We start from the raw sequence: 22,338 nt of genomic DNA on the forward strand, positions 1-22,338 counted from the left end.
GGACAGCGAAGAAAGTTACCTCAGAGTAACAAGATCTTGATCAGATGGGCCGCGGAGTGGCAGATTGAGTTTAATTTAGATAAACACGAGGTGTTGCATTTTGGTAAGGCTAATCATGGCAGGACTTATACACTTAATGGTAGAGCCCTGGTTAGTCTTGCCAAAGTAAGAGAACAAGGGGTGCAAGTGCATAGTTCTTCAAAAGTGGAGTCACAAGGAGACAGAATGGTGGTGGTGGTGTTTGGCACGCTTGCCTTTGGTCGCCAATGCACTGAGTGTAGGAGCTGGAATGTCATGTTGTGGCTGTACAGGACACTGGTGAGGCCACTTTTGGAATACTGTGTTCAATTCTGGTCTCGCTGCTTTAGGACAGATGCTGTTAAACCTGAAAGAGTTCAGAAAAGATAGACAAAGATGTTGCCAGGAATGGAGAGTTTGAACTGTAGGGAGAGTATAATTAGGCTAAGTCTATTTTCTGCTAGAACATTGGAGGCTGAGGGGTGACCTTATAGAGGTTTATAAAATCACGAAGGGCATAGGTGGTGTTAACAGCCGAGGTCTTTTTCCCAGGGTAGGAGGTCCAAAACTAGAGGGCATATGTTTAAGGTGAGAGGTAAAAGATTTAAAAGGGAGCCGAGTGGCAACTTTTTCAGACAGAGGGTAGTGTGTATGGAATGATCTGCCGGAGGAAGTGGAGGAGGCGGGTACAATTACAACATTCAATAGGCATCTGAATGGGTACATGAATAAGCAGAGTTTAGAGGGATATGCGCCAAATGTTGGCAAATGGGACTAGATTAATTTTGAATATCCGGTCGGCGTGGATGAGTTGGACTGAAGGGTCACTGTTTCCACGCTATATATCTCTGACTTTATACTTACAAAAGCAAAATAAAAAATTCTCTCTCCAAACTATAATTGCAATTTTTATTCAGCTTTACAACATCTACAAAATATCATGGGTGTAACTGTAAAACATTGAATACTAGTACAGTCTCAGTAACAGTCCTAGCAACAGCGCAAATATTATTTTGACATTATAATTTGGCACAGTTTGACAATATAAAGGTCATCTTGTGTAGAGAAATTCGACATCAAATTGTACGTAACTCTACTGTATTAAATTCGACCATGCCCAGCATTCCTGCTTTCTTCTGCAAATGTTTCAATCTGTGTGAAAACAATAATGCTACTGTACACAGAAACCACTTGTTCTTTTGCTGTGTTCCACTTACTCCTTAGAAAATTAAGCAAAAAAATAACTTACCCTACTCTCTTCTAGGCTGTCAAAGGGGCCCGGTGGATCATCCAGACATAAAAACTCCCTCACTGAAGTGCTGAAACAATGAAATTATTTTAGTAGAGAAGGTTGATCTGCAACAAAATCAATTCCCAACAAGGTCCATAAATATTAAATACACAATGACCATGTGCATGAGCAGAAGTGGTTTAAAAAAAAAACCATGGTAGTCAATATTTTATTTTAAGAGGAATGGTAACCTCAAATGAATACTGTCGGCTCAAGTTCTCTCATGATCTTATCTTAAATATTGTTTTGTTACCAATTACTATTCATTTATATTTTTCTCCACTCTGCCTTTCAAATGCCCCATTTCTACCTCATACATCCTCTATTTCAATTAAACTAACAGTCTCTACATTGATGCTTTCCTCAGCAACAATTCTCATTCCCAAGTTCATTTATTTCCCTGGTTTATGCCCATCCATCAAGAACACAAGAAATACACAATCTAAAACTTAAACTTGCTTAGAATAACACACAGGCAAAGTTAAGTAATCTCAGATAAGTATATCTACTTAAAATGGTATTAATAGCTTAGTGCAAGCTAATTTACTATTTGAAATCTTTCACATCCATAACGTCATCAATATATCTGCACTCTAGTCATTTCCTTGGAGGGCAAGCATAATGGTATTTTCTTATGATGGTTGGTGTTTGGGCCATGATCCACATAAAGACTGGAATATAGCAACAAAAGGACAATCTAAGAAAACCATCTCACTTGTTTCTACCTGGTTTGCACTCTGATCTGGGGAATGAATGCAAATGAGAAAAGCAATAAAGGGTATTTTGAAGATTATGCTGGGGGCAAGGGATGGGAGACTTCTCCAGTGTTTCTAGGGCAAAAATTTATTTTTCTGTCAGCACTGGTATCATGTTAATAGTTGCTGCAGCACGAGCCTGCTTGAGGAACAAGTAGGGATATCACAGGGAATAAACATCCAAAGCAGAAGCACACAAAAATTGCATGGTACTCCGATATGCAAAACTATTGGGAGACAACTTCCTTTTGAACCTAATCTTTATAATTAATAATGGAGCCCCAGTGTTTCTTTTCTAAAGACTAAAAATGAATGGATCATTAACCGTAGGTGAGATTTTTGTTCAATTCAGCATTCACTGTGATCTTGAAGTTTTGAACACATCTGCATTAAAGAGGTTTCTTTGTCCAACAGATTCTCTTGGAGAGCAAGGCTTTTGATTTCAGCCTCATAAGGTTAATTCTGATGCTTGAGGGCTAATAACAGGACTTTAGTTCCTTTGTCTTATAGAGGTAGTTGGAATATGCCAATTTGTTTTCTGTGCTTTCAAGCTCAGTCCTGTATCTATATTTATCCAACCTTCCTTCCCAGGCACTCAACTATCCAAACGTGCATGCTTGGGCTGGAGAAAACTCTAGCTCCCTCTTGGCTGTCTGATGGATTTTTCTTGCAGCCTCTGGCCGCCATTTATGAAGAGCAACAATTTCTACATGAATAAATATTAACACGCATCTCTTTGAGCTTAAGGATCTCTACCACTCTGGAAAATTCATTCCTTACTTGAATTTGTTGTACTCCTTGGTGAGTCTTTGCTGAGGATTGAAAGTTTTCTCTAGATAGGATATGCTCATATTGATTTCTTCTGGGCATAATATCAAAAATCTGTAGAAGTTTCTAAAGCTTCACTTGCTGTTGTTAATGATAAAATAAGTGCAAGGTTTCTTTCTTGCTTTCGAGCAGAGAGGAAAGAATTTCACCTGACTGCAGTTACTGCATCTTCTGGGTAGGTTCTTTCCAGTAACTGAATAACATTTTTACATGCTTCACAAAAAGACTGATACCCTTTGAAAGAAACAGAACAATGTCCCTTAAATCCATGGAAATTTTGAATCTGAGTAAATGAATGACTCGCATGCCAGTTTCCGCCACTAACAATGTTCTCAAGGTGCAAACAATATCTGAATGCTGTGGTGGCTGGCTGGCCATCACCCTCTTTTTACTGCTTTATCCAGTTTGTTAAGAAAAACTGAGATTCTGTTCTGGCAATACTCATACTGAAGGACTTCAGTGTATGCTAACCAAAGGATTTCTGGCTAGGTGGATCAGCCATGTTAAATTGCCCATAGTGTTCAGGGGTGTCTGGGTTAGAGGGAGATGGGTCTGGGTGGGATGCTTCAAGGGACAGTGTGGACTTGTTGGGCATGAGGGCCTGTTTCCACACTGTAGAGAATCTAACCTTAAAATAAGAAGTAATCTTAAAGCTATGCAAACTTCTCTGCTTCACAAACAAGCACGAGTATTAAAAATTACTTACAAGGTCTTCATAATCTTATCTTTATTGTAGTGAAGAGCAGTGAGCACTTGGCATCTTACTCCCGTTCATGTACTTAGCAGGCTCCCAAAATTTAAATGGAATATTGACAGAGGATTCCTGACTATAACCATTCTCCATCACTCAGAAGGATTGACGCATATACTTCAGCATCCAATTTAAAGCTAGTTTCTCTGTCATTTTCTTTCACTGCTGCGGGCTTGTCCTATCAATAAAGTTGAATTATTTTTTGGCATGACGCAGGCCACAGGAAATGTTCACCCTGACACTCCACATCCCCTACTGCTGGGACGCCTGCAGACTGCAGTGGTTGGTGTTTAATTTTTGGTGCTACTGCTAAAACCTTAGCTGGTGTCTCCCTTTGCACTTGCAACTCTCCATAAAACTGACTGAGTTGGATTCCTTCCAGTAGGAATCTTTTGTGACTTAAATTGTATCCTATTTCTTCACGCAACTGGCGTCAGCACATTTTCAGAATGCTTGTTTCTTCCAAATTCAAAGTAGTTTTGTTTCTGTAATGCTCTACTTACTGTGGCAAATTGATTTCTCCTTGTAGCTCTGCATGGGACTTCTATAATTTCAGTTTCTGCACAGGATTTCCTATTCTACTGACATCAGTGTGCGTTAAAGTCTACTTCTTCTAAGCTTCATTTTAAGTATTTTCACGATGCCTCTGTTTGGACTGCTGGCCTGGTGTTGTAGTTTATTGTCATAAGTCTTCACTTCAGGCTCATACTACCTCCCATTAGTTCCATGGGTCTGGTTTCTGTTGGTATCAGGTACTAATGGGAGATCGACAGTACCGAGGGAACAGTAAAAGCGTTTACTGAAATGTAACCCTATAAACAGGATTGTTAGAGAGGCCAACTTACTCAGATTTCCACAGACCCAGGGTCTGATTCCATGTGATCAAGAGTGTCTACAGCATAACTTCTACTGTGTACTGAGCGCATGCAAAAGGTTCAATTCCCTTTACTCGAAAGACAGAACTGAAAGAAAGGGTCTCAATTTTGTTACAAATAAAAATGCTAGCACTCAACAAAATGTGGCTAAACTAAAAATCAAACAAGCCTGTCACTGTTAAAATGTGAAACAAATACTTTGTGATACGAACAGCACTGAATGAATTTAGAACATGCCTACATTTATTCTATGCTCCAATATGAAAAGCAGAACTAACTAGTGTTTAATCACTGCTGTTTTCAAGGGGCTAACTATTCATCTTAGTTAGTACCTCGACTTAAGGGCAACAGTGCTTCCTCCAAAACCCAGATTAGTCTGTAGAAAATTCTTGAAACATACTTATAAAAGAATGGCTCTAAAGGAAACCAATTTAGTTCTTCAATAAAAAGGAGCTTGCAACCATTAGAGATTAAATTCTTTCACTTTGTCTGACTACTCAGTGAACTTTTAACAAGGCCAAAACTGAACATATCAATCATAATGAATTAAAAACAAATGTACCAGAGTTGAAAATTTCTTCTGTTAATAAATGTAGTCTTAAATGAGCCTTATATTCACACTTGAATTCATGCAGTATTATTGTTCAAGCAGCTTATGTTAATATTAAGAGTGCAGTAGGAAAGAAAATGCCAAAATCAAAAAATCATGTTTGATTATTCAGTTTGACAGATAGGGTGGAATAAAAGATACGAGTTTCAACTCAGTAGGAGCAGAAATAGATTGGATTCCTCTGCTTGAAACTGAGCTCGGAGAATATTTTTATGGTTTGGATTTCTTGTTAATTCATTTGTGGGATGTGGGCGTCGCTAGATGAGGAGCATTTATTGCCTGTTCCTAGTTGCCCTTGAGAAGGTGGTGGTGAGCTGTTTTCTTGAACCGCTGCAGTACACCTTGCTGTGGGTTGACCCACAATGCAATTAGGAAGGGAATTCAAGGATTTTGGCCCAGTAAGACTGAAGGGACAGCAATATATTTTCAAATCAGGATGGTGAGCGGCTTGGACGGGAACTTGCAGGTGATGGTGTTCCTGTGTATTTGCTGTCCTTGTCCTTTTAAAAGGAAGTTTCATGGATTTGGAAGGTGCTGTCTGAGGATCTTTAGTGAATTCCTGAAGCACATCTTGTCAATAGTACACACTGCTGCTATTAAGCTTTGCTGGTGGAGGGAGTGGATGCTTGTGAATGTCATCCCAATTAAGCAGGGCTGCTTTGTCCTGGATGGTATCAAGCTTCTTGAGTTTTGTTGGAGCTGCACTCATCCAGGCAAATTGTGAGTATTCTATCATATTCCTGACTTGTACCTTTTTTTTTGGGGGGGGGGGGGGGGGGTCAGTTGTTCAGTTACTTGCCGCAGTATTCCCAGCCTCTGACTTGCTCTTATACCCACTATGTTTGTGGTGAGTGGTGATGGTGTTGAATTCATTAATGATAACACCGTTGAATATAGAGGGGTTGCAGTTAGCTTGATTCTTGTTGGTGATGGTCATTGTCTGGCATGTGACTTGAATGTTACTTGCCACTTTTCAGCCCAAGCCTGGATATTGTCCAGATCTTGGTGAATTTGAACACGGTTGCTTCATCATCTGAGGAGTCACAAATTGATTGCACAATGTTCACCACATCGGTGAACATCTCCATATCTGACCTTATGAAGAAGGGAAGGTCATTGATGAAGCAGCTGAAGATGGTTGGGTCTAGGATACACCCTCGAGGAGCTTGTGCAGAGATGCTCTGAAGCTAAGATGACTGACCTCCAACAGCCTTGACCATCTTCGTATGTGCCAGGTATGACTCCAGCCAGTGGAGAGTTTGCGCCAATAATAATTGATTCCAGTTCTGTCAGGGTTCCTTGATGTCACACGTAGTAGAATGCAGCCCTGTCAAGGGCAGTCACTCTCTCCCCTCAAATCAGCTCTTTTGTCTGTGTTTGAGCCAAAGCTATAATGAGGTCAGGAGTTGAGTGACCCTGGTGGAAACCAACCTAGGCATCACTGAGCAGATTGTTGCTGAGCAGGTACTGCTTTATAGCACTTTTGATCATTTTATTGATGATCAAGAGTAGACTGATGGTGCAGTATTTGGCTGGGTCGGATTTGTCCTGTTTTTTATGTACAGGATATAACTGGGCAATTTTCAACATTGCTAGGCAGATACCACTGCTGTAACTGTATTGGAGCAGCTTGGCTAGAGAAGCAGCAAGTTCTGCACCACAAGTCTTCAGCACAATTGCTGGAACGTTGTCAGGGTCCACAGCCTTGTGCAGAATGCAGTGCCTCCAACTATTTATTGATGTCACTGGCCCTCTGCAATGAATTCAAGGTAGATCAGAGATCAGGTTGTAAAGAAGGCTGGTAAGTGTCTTTTGTTCCTCATTATCTCCTGAGTTTGATCAGTTGAAGGAACCAGAGAACTAGTTTGTGATTTCTCTTCTGTTTGTTTTTGAATGTCCATTCATGATATAAACTGCAGAAACAATGAGTTTGGCCATGATGGTCCAGATAATGTGGTGTAGTGCAAGCTAGTCTTTCTCTACCTGTCACGTGTGCATTGATGTATTTGCATTCCTCAGTGTCTCTGGGCTATAGCTTTGAAGAGACAGGATTAGTTAGATGTTGTAGAACTACCTGCTAAAGCTGGTCTCTCTGCTCTTTCGTTTTACTGCTCTCAACTGTCACATCCTTCCTGATGATGGTTATTTGAAACAATTTAATATTTTTGCAGAAATAGCAGGATAGCAGATCAGGTTTTTAAAAGATGGATAAGATTCTGCAATAGAACAACATTTGTCCTGAATATGCAAAGAAATTTGCTGACAGGTTCAAGATAATAAAATGTGAGGCTGGATGAACACAGCAGGCCCAGCAGCATCTCGGGAGCACAAAAGCTGACGTTTCGGGCCTAGACCCTTCATCAGAGAGGGGTGGATGGGGAGAGGGTTCTGGAATAAATAGGGAGAGAGGGGGAGGAGGACCGAAGATGGCGAGAAGAGATTACAAGAGAGTTGCAGTGGGAGAGAGATTCCCTGAGGTTGGTCCGAATCTCCTCTTTTCTCTCCATCTTCGGTCCGCCTCCCCCTCGCTCCCTATTTATTCCAGAACCCTCACCCTATTCCCTGCTCTGATGAAGGGTCTAGGCCCAAAACATCAGCTTTTGTGCTCCCGAGATGCTGTTGGGCCTGCTGTGTTCATCCAGCCTCACATTTTATTATCTTGGATTCTCCAGCATCTGCAGTTCCCATTATCACTGTTGCTGAGAGGTTCAGTCAGGTTCATAACATGGTGCACTTGCATGTATTGGAAGCTCATTGCAGACTGGAAGAGCACATACACATACAGCACCAATTTCAACTCTACAAAACAGGCCATTTACCAAACAAACCAAACCATTCACTTGTTCACTTATCAGGGAAATGCCTTGTCTAAATCAAGATAACTTACATGGCTTTAAATTTAAATAAAACTTGGCTGTTAACTGTCAATAATCCATCGGTGTATCCTCCATGGTGATGCCTCTACCACAGCCCACTTATCAACCAATCTGTACGTTCCTCTCATGCAGTGGAAGAGTTGTTATTCCCATTAAATTGATATTCTTGCAAGTTCTCCTTGTGAGTGCAAGATCAAAGATATTTTGTTTAAAGTTTTTTTTTTAAATTAACAGAAGTTCTATTAGGTCAAACAACTGAAGAATATTAAGATGAACAGCAAACAAGCTGAAATACTCCTTTTGCCCAATCACTGCTCTGTGAAGAATGGATCTATTTGCTTTAACAGAGCTGTGTTGATGCACAATGGCCCAGACTATTGTTATAAAAATAGATTTGCAATTCCTTGGTACCTCTCTCAAACTCTGGATGCTCAGCTCTTTACTATCAATGCTTTTATGGTGTAGTCATAGCTGCAATGTTGCAAAAGCCATGCACATTCGGTATGATGTATACAAAGATTACGCTACCTGTTAGCAATATCTTTGTGCGCTACAAGGTTTTGTAGAAATGCTTGCAGTCCTAGTTGTCTGTCTTCTAGAAAGTTAGGATCATAATTATCCTTGAACCAACGCTTAGGAGGAAGTGCAAGACGAAAACCAGGAAACATCTCCTTCAGCTGGAAGAAAATTGAAGAGTTTTTTTTTGTTTTATCAATTAAATGAAATTTCTTACTGGCAATACGTCCTTAGAGTAGCCTGAACAAATTTCTTATTCATATCAGATTGACACTGAATCAAAAAACTGCATCCATCCATGCAAAAATTGACAGTCTAAAAATAAAGGTAATGTAAAGAAAATTAAAATCTAGACACAATGCCACATACCGGAAGTATAAACTCTATTTTCCTTGTACACAAAATGAACTACTGATTTCAAAATTTAGACTGTCTACTTATAAACAGATAATCTCTGGTTGGAGATAATTTTATTTTAATGAATGAAACTAATTACAAAAGAATTCTACCAAAGTGATATGGTCAAATTGAAAGTTTTGGCTTAAAAGCAATGAAACCTTATAATAATACTGTAGAACTTAGCATTACAATTCAAATATTCATATAACTTAAGTTAATTAACAATAAAAAGTTAAATTACCTACCAAATTACAGCAGCTATTCAGGTCATATCACAATATAAAAACATAGCAAAATTATGCTGAAAAGGAGCCAATTTTCAAGAAAAAAATTTATTTGCTATATTCTATTTGACCAGAGCACTGAAAAAATTTAAGAGCGTCGTTAGGAATATCATCTGATTTTTCAAAACATTTGTTTGCAGGACACAGACAATGCTGACAAGGCCACATGTACTGACCATCTCAATTACCAAAACTTGGGATAAATACAGTCTATTTTGATGCCATGCACTTATTGTGTGTTATCTGAAATACGAACTCTGCATTACTAGCTTTCTGGTTCAGTTCCACATTAAACACTTTCCTCTGACTGTTTCCTCATCTCCGGGGCTTTTAAATGTTAATTCATTCAATAGAGTAATAAGTGTGTGAAGAGTTACATTCATCGGAAAAAACACTCAAAATAATTTTACATTAAGCTACCTCAATTCTAACACTATCAATTCAAGATATCAACGTGCAACCAATATCCAATATCCACCTTATAACTACTTAGAAAAAATATTGTAACACAATTTCTCTGTAAATACACAATGTTCTGAAAGCAACATCAACCTAAATACAGTACTGACTGCAGGAAGACTGGTATGAAATGAATCATTTAAGTTAAGGAATGTGCTGGCTGCAATACAGTCCTGGATTACAGAAGTGCTTCTGCAATCACGACATACCCTGAAGTCAACTGCAAATTCTTTAACATACAGTCGCCTGATGAGCAATTCACAGGGACAAACTGCAATCCCAATTTGAGTGTGGCAGGGCTGAATGAGATTAATTGCACATTCCACGTTCCAAAGAGCACTTGCTGTGACAGGTCCCACACAGTGTTAGATAGGAAGTTTCAGGATGCTTAACTACTAATTACATTGTAACAGCTACGTCAGATCTCTGGTAAACTTGAAGGTGGCAATGATCCAACGATATGGCTGCCCTGGTCCTTGATGATTGAAGGTACAGAAAAGGGAAGTATGTATGTTTTGTTGCAATGCACTGTGTAGATTGAACACACACATAGCCAATGTGCAGCAAAGCCAATCAAATAAGCAGTACAATCTTGAATGACACTTGAGTCTATCAAATGTTATGGCCAAAACACGTACAATTCAGAAGCAAATATACTATTACTCATGACGAGCCCTTTAGATGTCCAACGGGCTTAGAAGTGGCAATTGCTAAGCCAGGTATCTGAGTAAATCAACACTACCACACTACTAGAGATAAAAAGGTGTAGAGCTGGATGAACACAGCAGGCCAAGCAGCAGAGGAGCAGGAAAACTGACGTTTCGGGTCTGGACCCTTCTTCAGAAATGGGGGAGGGGAAGGGGATTCTGAAATAAATGGAGAGGGAGGGGGAGGTGGATGGAAAAAAAGGAAAAAGGAGCAGATAGGTGAAGAGACGACAGACAGGTCAAGGAGGGCGGGGATGGAACCAGTAAGGGTGAGTGCAGGTGGGGAGTTAGGGTGGGGAAAGGTCAGTCCAGGGAGGATGGGTAGGTCAAGGAGGCAGGATGAGGCTGGTAGGTAGGAGCTGGGGTTGGAGCTTGAGGTGGGAGGAGCGGAAAGGTGGGAGGAAGGACGGACAGGTTAGGGAGGCAGGGGTGAGCTGGGCTGGTTTTGGGATGTGGTTGGGGGAGGGGAGATTTTGAAGCTTGTGAAGTCCACATTGATACTATTGGGCTGCTGGGTTCCCAAGAGAATTATGAGATGCTGTTACTGCAACCTTTGGGTGGCATTGTTGTGACACTGAAGGCGGCCCAGAATGGACAAGTCGTCCAAGGAGTGGGAGGGGGAGTTGAAATTGTTTGCTACTGGGAGGTGCAGTCGTTTGTCGCGAACTGAACGGAGATGTTCCACAAAACGGTCCCCAAGCCTCACTTGATTTCCCTGATGTACAGGAGGCCACATCGGGAACAGCGAATACAGTATACCACATTAGCAGACGTTCAGGTGAACATCTGTTTGATGTGGAAGGTCTTCTTGGGGCCTGGGATGGGGTGACGGGGGCGGTGGTGTAGTACTTCCTGCAGTTGCAGGGAAAATTGCCGAGGGTAGTGGGGCTGGTGCTGAGCATGGAGCAGACAAGGGAGTCAGAGAGAGGCTGGTCCCTCTGGAAGGCCGATAAGGGTGGGGAGAGAAAACCCTCTTTAGTAGTGGGGTCAGATTGCAGATGGCAAAAGTGCCAGAGGATGACGTACTGGATCCAGAGGTTGACGAATTGGTGCATAAGGACGAGGCGTCGTCTGTTTTAGTTGTTATTCCAGGGAGCGGGTGGTCAGGGATGAGCTGCTGCGGAGAAGTTGCAGTCCTTGAAAAATGAGAACACCTCATTGGATGTCCGGGAGTGGAATGCCTCATCTTGGGAGCAGATGTGGCAGAGGGGAGCAATTGGGAATAGGGGATGGCATTTTTGCAGGAAAGTGGGTGGGAGGTGTATTCTAGGTAGCTGTGGGAGTCGGTAGGCTTGAAATGGGTATGGGTTTCCAGGTGGTTCCCAGAGATCAAAATAGAGGTGTCCAGGAAGGAGAGAGAGAGAGGTATCGGAGATGGTCCAAGAGAACTTAAAGGGTGGAAGGTGTTAGTGAAGTGGATGAACTGTTCGAGCTCATCGTGGGAGCACGGCATAGCGCCGATACAGTCAGTCATTGATGTAATGGAGGAAGAGGTGGGGAATAGGGTCAGTGTAGCTTCAGAAGAGGCAGGCATAGCTTGAGCCCATGCAGGTACCCAGGGCCACCCCCTTTGTCTGTAGGAAGTGGGAGGAATTGAAAATGAAGTTGTTAAGGGTAAGGACGAGTTCAGCTAAGCAGATGAATGGGGACTGGTCAGGCCTGCGGAACAGCAAGAAGCGGAGGGCCTTTATGCCATCTGCACGGGGATCGCAAGTGTAAAATTTTTAGCACAGCGAAGATTTTGTGCTAAGGATGCAGAAGTCCCTTTAAAATGCAATGACCCGAAGTGTTATAGTTCTCAAAGCCATAATCATCTTCATTTGGAGCAATGATGATTCCAGTTAGTGCATAGCTTTTTTTTAAAAAAATGAAATTCACTGACATAACTTGCACTCAGAATCCTAAATTACACATTCTGTTGCAAGTTAGTTGGCTGGCAAAGGAACCAATTCTTCTTTCCCTTTTCCTTCGATAGTCACCTTCCATCAAGAGGAGTAATCCTTTCCACTTGAAAGGATATTTTAAAAAAATTATCCTTTCCTATCTTAAGATTAAAAATTTGTTTCAACCCAAATTTTAATTCTCCCATCACCAAACTCAGCACAGCAAGGGACCAGATGTAGGTCAAGGTGTGCCAATTTAGCACCAAAATGCTAAAATGTCTGAATGTTTCAGTCATTTATGAGACAGTGCATCTAGTGAGTTAATGATATTAGAATCTTTCATTTGTTGTTGCGGCAATTTTAGGATTTTTCTTTGACATATGACCCCATGGATTTAAATTTATCATCTTTCAGTTAGAGTGAAATAAATCCTTTGTAGAGGACAAATACAAATTTGAACTCACGTACAGACAAACATACAAGTTAAGAGCAGGAATATCACTTGGTCCCTTAAGCCTGCTCTGCCTTTCACTATCATCAGATGATTACTCCACATTTTTGCCACCTCCAATAACTTTTGCTCCCCTCGCAAAGCCTTGCTAATCAAGAATCTAACTATGCCTTATAAGTATTCATTGCCTACTAGGAAAAGGGTTGCAAAGATCTGTGAGAAAAGAGTTTGAGAATAAGTACAGAAGCACAAGAATTTTCTCTTTACTTTACACTAAACCTAAAATTGGAATATTATGTAAATGTATAGTGATACTTCAAAATCATTTTTCTATTACTCTCGCTACTTGATGAATAGAAAATGACAAACCTTGTCATTCAGCCGTGAAAAATCTGTATATCTCCGAAATACCACCCAGTTCTCATCAAGGTGATTTTTCACAAGTATCTTGTAAACCTATGATTGATAAAATAATATAATAGTAAGCAAACAAAAATGTAACCACACTAAATTAAAAAAAACAAACTACACTTGAGTTGAAAACAGAAATAGAACTTCACTTCCAAAGAAAATACTTTTTCAATTTTGTATGCTTTGTTAAAATGGAGCATACATCTTCCATTTCACTACTTCCTCACTGCATCAGGTGAAAGCATGTAATTTCAATGCAGATCATCACAAATTCTGCAGCCATGTCCCAGAGCTTTAGACGTGGGGAAGAAACAAAACTATACTGAGGTACAGCTCACATCAAAAGATTTGATTTCAGTTATTGTTGTCGTATGTACCTCAGTACAGTCAAAGATTTGTATGCAATACAGGCAGGTCGTAACATACAAGGACGTACAGATCACAGGGTGTTTGGACGAAGCAAAGCGTACAAGGTTATGGCTGTAGAGGGTGTTCACAAAAAGAAAGATCAACATTAGATTTGAAATTAGAGAGGTCCATTCAGCAATTTAACAACCGCGGGGAAGAAGCTGTTCTTGAGCCTGTCCTCAGGCATTTTAAATATACTTCTAAACTGGACAACTAAACAAAACCTTAAGTATACTAAATACCATCACAAAACATTTAAAATTAAATTACAGCATCATGTTGATTTTACTTGAGAGTTATGTTACATACTCAGATTGCTTGAACGCACTACTTCCAAGTCAAAAACAATTCATTCATCCCCATCCAGAGGTTACGCATTACAGTTTGCTTACACTAGGTAATAAGAAGATGCGACTTATAAATAAAAGAAAAACAAACACAGTTACAGGACTGTTATATTATCTAAATATCAGAAAAAAATCACTGATAAGCAGATTGCCTTTTGGCTTATCAATTCTATGTCTCTTTGATGACTTTTGCTCCATAATCCTTTAAAATGCTTTCCCTCCAAGAATTTATGCAATTTCCCTTGGAACATTAGCGCAGTTTCTATTGTCACCATGCTTTCAGAAAATGCAATTAAGATCTCAAAATCTTGAAGTTTAAAATGAAATTTTATGTTTTTAAAAGGCAAAGTACCGTGTACGTTGTAAATCGGAAATAAGAATAAAAATGCTGGAGAAACTCAGTCGGTCAAGGCAGCAGTGATAATGGGAACTGCAGATGCTGGAGAATCCAAGATAAAGTGTGGAGCTGGATGAACACAGCAGGCCAGGCAGCATCTTAGGAGCACAAAAGCTTTTTCTGAAGGGTCTAGGCCCAAAATGGCAACTTTTGTGCTCCTAAGATGCTGCTTGGCCTGCTGTGTTCATCCAGCTCCACACTTTGTTATCTCGGTCAAGGCAGCATCTGTGCAGACAAATAAACTTAATTCTTCAAATGATAACCTTTCAGTGGAACAGTGCTGCATTTTACCTTTATTTTTCTGACCAAAATCAGTCTTGACCCATGCTCTTCTGCCACTAAATCTTATTTACTCTAACTTGTACACCTCTAATTTCCCTTCCCTGTGCATTTTTAATCCCCAAAAAAGATTTCAGGTTGCCTACAGAAAAACAAAAATAAGTAATGAGGAGACTTGGTCAACTGCACAACTGCAATGAAGTAGAAATTTCAAATAACTTGTGAAGAAATCTGAAACACCTGAGGTACTTGAGATCAATTCAATCCAGCTCCTAACTTTATATTCTTAAAAATATTTCTGCAGTGGAGGAGTACTTTTTTGTCCTGAATTTCACAAAAAGGTGAGCAATGAAATCAACAATTGCAAATAACAGGGTCTCGAGGGAAATTTAATCAAAATCGAGCATGTGAAACCATTCCAATTTGCTGGCCACAAAGGATTGCATCAATATGATTCTTGTCCCATTGTACCAGAACTAATGCTCATGCTGTTGTCTGCAGAAGCAGAGAAGATATATTTTAATGCCAAACAGATCAATGTCATCATAAATAAATAGATCCACTATACTAAGTGCAGGAAACTAAGATCAATATTGTATGCAGTTCTGCATTCCAAACATTTACTAGTAATCTTCCCCTATCCATATTCATAGTTGTCTGTTTCTAAGAGTTCTGGTATTCTACAGGAATTTGTTCATATTTATTTTTAAGTCAATAAATACCAGCTGGTGACATAACTGACAACAGTGGCAAGTCCAATCCTGTCCTCAGCAGAGATCTCAACAATCAAATTCCAGAAGGGATTGATGGATTCAACAGTGATATGGAACAGCAACTGTGGCCACTGCCAGAGAAAAAAAAATAGAGAAAAAAAAATCAAGTCCTATTGCTGCCTTGTACAATTCAGAAAGCAGATTAGGCCAGGAAATCTTACCTGTGAAAGTTTCTGGTTTATATGCCTCATTGCGGTTATCAGCTAAACCTCAGACAAAAGATCTTTAACTTTTGTTCTGAATTGGAGAAATATTTTAGACTGCTGCAAGTATCTCCCTCTGATCTAAAGCTGAAAGCTCTTGCCACAGAATAGCCAGTAATTCATCCAAATAGCTCCTCTGAATGTGAAACAAAACCAGAACAATGAAACCCATTGGATTCAATAGGTACAGTGCAACTGCAAACAAATTTCAACCACACCAAAAGCAGGAATTAAAGGTTGATTTCTCTCTCTCCACTTTAGAATGGAAAGATCTAATCACTACGGCTTTTCCAAACTCTTCCTTTTTCCAGAAACTGCAATGAAGGTTGATCACGTTAAATTTGGGAAATTAGGTATAAATTGGAGGAAAAGTTATTTTACTTTTCAATGCTGTTAAGGTTGACTTGTTTGTTTTTGAATAAGGGTCAAAACATCATTCCTGAACAGCTAGTTTAAAACAGCATTTCAAGAAATAGTCTAATGTTTAATAAATATTTAGACTCCTTTCTGTGTAGCCTCATTCCCAGTCCCTTGCAAGCAATAAAATAACATGATAATAACATTTCAAGTAAATAAAAGTATGGGGGAGAGCCACTCATTTACCCGTGACAATTCCTTGACAAGAGTCAGCTTCCTTCTCTCGTTAACTGTTTGCATTTGGTGCATTTGCAATAGCAACACCTCTACCAATCAAAATCCACTTGTCAATGAATCTGCATCTTCTCATGCAGTATAAGTAGTTGTTCACAGTGTGATTTGGTACCCTTGTGATTCTGTCCCTATGAGTTAACACACTGCTTTTATAAAAGTCCTTCCTCATTTATTCGTGAACTATCTTGGGGATGTGGTTTTCATTTAAGTTATTCTATAAAGTTGCTAATGTTAAAACCATAAATTCATACAATTATAGATACAAAAATACAAATTGATTAACTGCAATTAAAATAAATCTTATACTACCTTTTACATATACATGACAGCTTCTAAACTAGAAGTTATTTTGCCTCTATATATCAAAATAGTAATTTGACATGTGTATTCCTATGCAACACAGGTATTTGAAAACATGCACAATATCTTCTAAAATTAAAACCAATAAGACTAAGTTCTGAGTTACAAGCCTACAAGAGTTCATGGAGCGACAAGATTAAAAAAAACCTGTTCAAATTAAACTCTATCAGTAACGGAGACAAAAAGATTTGCATAACAGGATACCGTACATCTGTACATAGATACTGCTATGTAGTTTGCTTACAGTCTCAAAGATGGCAAACCTCAAACTCATTTATTTTTAAAGATCTGATCTGAATACTAGAGTAGAAAGGAGGAACATACATTTTAACTGGATCTTTCTATATGAACTTTAAAATCAGAACATTACATTACACCACAGAAACAGTTCAAAGGCGAAAACTGCACAAATTTAGTTTAATTCCTACCTTCTGTTCATCCCTTGCAACTTGCAATTCACGGCCCTAACAAGTACCTACTTATGTTAGTGATGAAAACAAAAACTATTTTCTTTTAATGTAATTTCTCTTAATGAGTGCATTGTCTCCTTTAAAACTGAGGTAGACTGGGAGTGTTCTTAAAAAGGTTTCCAATTATGGCATCATCAGGATCAAGAAATACTCACGGAACCTGAAGTTGCCCACAGGATAAACAATGAAAGAAAAGGTAAATGAAGATTAACTGCAGATGTCTGAACTTTTACAGCAGGTCTTTATGGCATATAGTCCAGAACACAATACTTTTCTGTAGAGAGGAAGCGAGCAATATTTTCCCTGAATGGAACAGGTCCTGGCATTGAAGTAGGTCTGTGTTTTACCATGTGTTACACATCAGAGTTAAAGCCAGGAAGGGTAGGAGATTGTGAATTTGACAAGACTAATTGTTGCTGTTTCACTGTTGCCACAGCCATGAGACCTTTTTGAGTCAGAGAAGGGAGACTCTGGAGATTCCAGGCCATCTGAACTGTTGTGACAAGAGTGACGGAGTTTGTGGTTGTGTACCTTGTTGGTGTTAATTCTGCCTGGGATTTTATGTGGAATTTAACTGCTGGTGAAAACAACTCAAATATCCCCAAGCTCCCATACTTATCCAATAATACAAACAGGACAAAGAAAAAAATGGAATGATACCAAACTTTATTCTGCCTGTGTAAGCACTACTTTCGTTTCTTATTTCTTTGATTTATCTGTGTGGTCAAAGTAGGTGGGGAGCCCTGGGGAACTGCCATGTCTGATGAAGTGCAAACCAGAGGAAGTCAGAGCAATGGCAATTATTTTTAAAAGATGTCCGAGCAAAAACAAGCAGGCTTTGCGAGTTAGCAGACAAAGAAACAATACTGAAACTGTGAATCTACAGTGAACGCCCAAAACTAGACTAATTACGTTCAGAAAGTTAAACTTCAGATGAAGTGAGCCATTTGTTCCATCAATTTGAAGTCACAGAAGGGAGACCCAAATGTTCCATACTGTCTGGACAACTGTGGCTAGAGTAGACTGTAGTTTGTGACTGTGTGCCTTGTTAGTGTTAACTGAATCTGGCAAGAAACAAAGAAATTCGTTAATAAACATCAATAGAAGTATGACTTACTGTAAATTTTGCTCTTTCTTCCATTACTTCATATCCCAACATAGTAGGTGTAGGAGGTCTCTCTTCCCAGTTTGCTGATTCAATCTCTTTTTCAGATTCCACAGGTTTGGAAGAATATTCAATAGATGTGTTTGCACCATTGAGCTTAGTCCGTAGCAAAGGACTATTATTTGTTGAGTTTGTGGAAGCTAAGTGCTCAGATGTAACTGTTTTTCGAAATGCACCTGAATGCACATCACTAATTTGACTTTTTGAAGAATTTGAACCAGTGGATACACTGTCTATAGACTGAAGTGAAGAACTCCTCCGACTTCTACTTGTAGCTGTTCCAGAAGTCCCAACCGGTATGGGGACAGGGACAAACGAAGTGGTCATCCTTCAAGTGGCACACTTACTGGAACCAGTTTCTTCCTGCCAGGCATAAGAGAAGGCAAACGAAGTTGACCTTTCAACCTACAAAATTGAGAAGAAAAATAATAAAGCATTATTAATTTCTGATATCTGAAATTATACTGCAAGTATCCAACGGCACACTAACTAAAATTGTACTGATTTCATAGGGGCCTAAAAGAACAGATAACAAACCTACCAGTGTCCATCCACATATAACCATTTTCAATAATCAGTAATCCTTAGGATTAAAACAAATTTTATCTTAGCATTTTATATGTAGTTACAAGACTAAGCTCTCTTTTCTACAACTAATGCTAAATGTGGTGGAGACACAAGCATTAGATTGTAAGTTAGGAGGAACATGGGTACTTTTGGTCTCAAAAAGCCATGTCTCAGACAAGTAGAAGTAACAACGTTACTGAGAATCAGATACTTTGCTACGCCCAAGAACAAATACCAGAAATTACTGCACACGTCACAGAAAGCAACTCTTGAGCTTGGTGACTTAAGTCAGAGCAACAGATACATTTTGCTACCCGCTTCTTCAATGTAAAAGTGAGGTTGATTGAAAATCTTGCGACAATACATGAGCAGTAAAACAACTGTTGTAGCTCATGAGTAGCCAATGAATTGATGTAACTATGCTATTAATAAACTTATGCACAACAGGAAAATAGCAAAGGAATCTGATTCGAAGTCATTTTCCCCATCTCCTTTACTGAAGGCCATTTAAACTACTTTTCACAGGCAAATTGTCAGCATTTTTCATAATGAATCTCTGCTGTTGCAGAAATGTATGAAACAACATACTTGTCCACAGTAAGAGAGGATGATGACATATCCAACATTTACACCCTCAAGTAGTGATAATTTACTTCTTAAGAAATCATGAGATAAACCAGACCTACAAACAAAGCAGCAAATGGGGTAACAGAAGATAACAAAGTGTGAAGCTGGATGAACACAGTAGGCCAAGCAGCATCTCAGGAGCACAAAAGCTGACATTTTGGGCTTAGACTCTTCATCAGAGAGCTATTCATCAGACAGAATTGGGTAACATGCCAGGTTATTTTTTCCAGTTTTCAAAGCAAAGCACTCTCACTTACAGCAATCCTTTGGTCACCTCAGTGCATTCCAAAATGCTTTGCAGTCTATGAACCTGTCTTAACATGTTGTAGTTTAGGAAAAGTGGGGAAACATCTTGTACACAGCAAGCTCCAGAACCAGATGATCTACTTTGGTAATGTCATCTGAGGAATAACTATCAGGGGGAATTCAACAGTTACTCTCGCCAATGGTGGAACGGTATAGACCAGATCCTTAACTGCAGGAGCAGATGAAAAGGGTAGGCCATGGCCAGCTTTGGCCAACGGGCTACACTGGTTGAAATGTCTCAACAGAAGGATGCGGGCCTTTGGCACATGTGAATTGAAGTGTCGGTTTGGATTCAGTACTCACGTCTCAGAGGAACTTGAGCCAACAACTTGCCAATGCAAATGACAGAGTGCAACTAGTGGACCAAAACTGAGCTTCAATATATCCACATTCGTGACTGAGCACCAAAGCGCATTTTGTCAGCAAGCCGTCCAAGTAGAGAAGCCCTCATTACTTAAAACGGGAACATCAGCTTCCCACAGACCCCCGACCTGCATGAAACTCTTACACCACAAAGCCGTGTAAATAGTTTCGCCCACACTAAAGCTCTCGATAGTTAAATCCAGCCACCAAACATAAAATCCTTGCTATTGTTTCTCCTCATTTGTAAAGGACAGCCGAAATATAGGCCAATTAGGCTTGTTCCCAACCACGGGACCTGCGCATGTTTGTAAAAACAGAGGCGTTAACGTTTGTGTTTACATGGTGTTGAAGGTGAGTGTGCATTATAGTGTGTTTAAAGTCTACAATACAGCGTATTGCTCAGTGTTATATACCTTCACTCTCGGCTACAATCCTAGTGTCATGAAGCCCTAATCCTGAGCAGACAGACATTAAACTCGGATCATCTAACCGCCGAAACAAAGCTTCTTTTATTTTCCGAATCCAACTCCAATTCACTGACCAGTTTTTACAAACGCCATTTGCTCTCGGCTGCACCTCCACTGTGAGGCCGCGGGTCAAACCGGCTCCCGGTCACCACGCTCCGAACTGAGCGGCGCACGCGCCCCCGCCTACCCCGGAGAACCACACCCACCCCAGAGCGGTGCGCTCTCCCGCCTCACCCATTTCTCCCCTACCAGAGCGGCGCGCGCCCGCTGCTCACACCCCTCCCCCGCTCACTGAGCGGCGCGCGGCCCCCCCTCCTGGCAGTTGATGCAAACAGTGTCACGCGACCAGCCTGCAGCCAGCGAGCCGACCCCCTCCAGCCGCAGTTATTATTACAACACCCTCACCTCCCACAGAGACAGAGGGGGGAAAAGACACAACCCCTCCACCAGGGAGAAGGAGGGCAATCATGCAGGCACACCATACTTACCCCTGCAGGCAAATCAGCTCCACTGAGAACACCGGGAAGCGGGCGGCTCCATTCACCATGTGACCTGCAGCTTCAGACAGCCCAGGAGGTTAACTGCTGACTGCTCATGAACTAAAACTCCTACTGGAAAGAACAACTTGGAGCTGGGGGAAAGGGATATCAACGACAGCGCTGTCAGTTTTCCGGAAGTTAGCTTGGCGTCTCCAGGAATCCGAACACAGCCAAGAGCAAGCGAGAGGAATGTTATGGGAACGTGTAAAGCATCTATTTATCAATTGAGCAAGGAAAAGGGACTAGCAGGCCCCAGCAACACGTTCAACCAGGTGTCTGCCATAATAAATTGTACTTAAACTACTGGAACACTGCCCCATGTGATACTCAGTTTTGCCGTGAAGCAGCTGTACAAATAATTGACATAGAACTGTGGATGCTGGAAATGTGAAAAAACAGAAATGGTTGGAGAAACTCAGCAGGGTGTGGCAGTATATGTGGAGAGTACAGAGTCAATGCTTTAGCCCCTGTGGCTCTTCTTCAGAACACCTAGGTTTTGGAGTAAAATTGGACCCCAGTATGTCAAAATGGCCCAAATCTTGTTCCTACTCCTGCACCCTAGTTCATATATTTGAACATTAGCCTGTTAATCCTTTCTTGATAAGTATGTTCCTTTAGATAGTGACCTGCTATCAACCATTGAAATTTTGGTGCAGCTTTCTCCAGTGCCTCTGCATGAGGTCCTATAGCAGCCTGAGCTCCAATGAGATTTGTGGCAGAATTGGACAAGAAGTCCAATGAGGCCTACTTGACGGTGGGAGAATTGCACTTTTTTTTAAGGCTTTTGCCATGTGGTTAGGCAAATTTCTCAATGCACAGTTGCTTGATGGCAATTAGGGGAAATTGTTGCTTGTAGAACACCTTTGTAATGTCACTGTTCATTAATATTCAGCCTCCTGTCATGCCTCCAACAAACTCGATGTCAAACAACTTTGATATAGAATTCTGAGTGGATAACCAGCAAGTTCAGCTTGTTGCATCAGCCGTATGTTTCCCTCAACCATGGACATTGGCATCTGGCATTTGGAAAACTCTCGCGCACGATGGCAATTCTACAGATCAACTTGTAGGGTGCTTAGGAAATACAGGCTTGCATTGCACATCACACTGACAATTTGAATTGAAAGTCTGCTGCAAGGACACTATGTGCAGGCACAGGCACCTTATTTACAGATTAGGATCACGTATATTGGCAGCGATCACTATTGTGACCTTCACAAGGCATAGAGAATCAGAGTGGGTATCAGTAAGGCAAAGAGGACAATAGGAGATGAATTTCAGTTTGGTAGGTCTTCTTATGGG

General features: G+C 40.5%; 1 protein-coding gene across 4 annotated transcripts in view; it reads right to left on the reverse strand.

The window, feature by feature from the left end:
- Positions 1 to 21,105, reverse strand: part of snx16 (sorting nexin 16) — a 37,629-nt gene extending 16,524 nt beyond the window's left edge. Inside the window, exons 1-5 of one of the 4 annotated variants that reach the window (XM_048529546.2) lie at positions 20,986 to 21,105; positions 18,120 to 18,572; positions 13,073 to 13,159; positions 8,533 to 8,681; positions 1,268 to 1,337 (exon numbers count right to left, since the gene is read on the reverse strand). In XM_048529546.2, coding sequence (XP_048385503.1) covers positions 1,268 to 1,337; positions 8,533 to 8,681; positions 13,073 to 13,159; positions 18,120 to 18,494 — 681 coding nt within the window. In that variant the 5' untranslated portion in view covers positions 18,495 to 18,572; positions 20,986 to 21,105. The other 3 variants (XM_048529543.2, XM_048529545.2, XM_048529547.2) reach the window with 3 other exon arrangements.
- Between the last annotated feature and the right edge of the window lie 1,233 nt (positions 21,106 to 22,338).

The sequence above is a fragment of the Stegostoma tigrinum genome, chromosome 5, assembly GCF_030684315.1.
Source record: "Stegostoma tigrinum isolate sSteTig4 chromosome 5, sSteTig4.hap1, whole genome shotgun sequence".
NCBI lineage: Eukaryota > Metazoa > Chordata > Chondrichthyes > Orectolobiformes > Stegostomatidae > Stegostoma > Stegostoma tigrinum.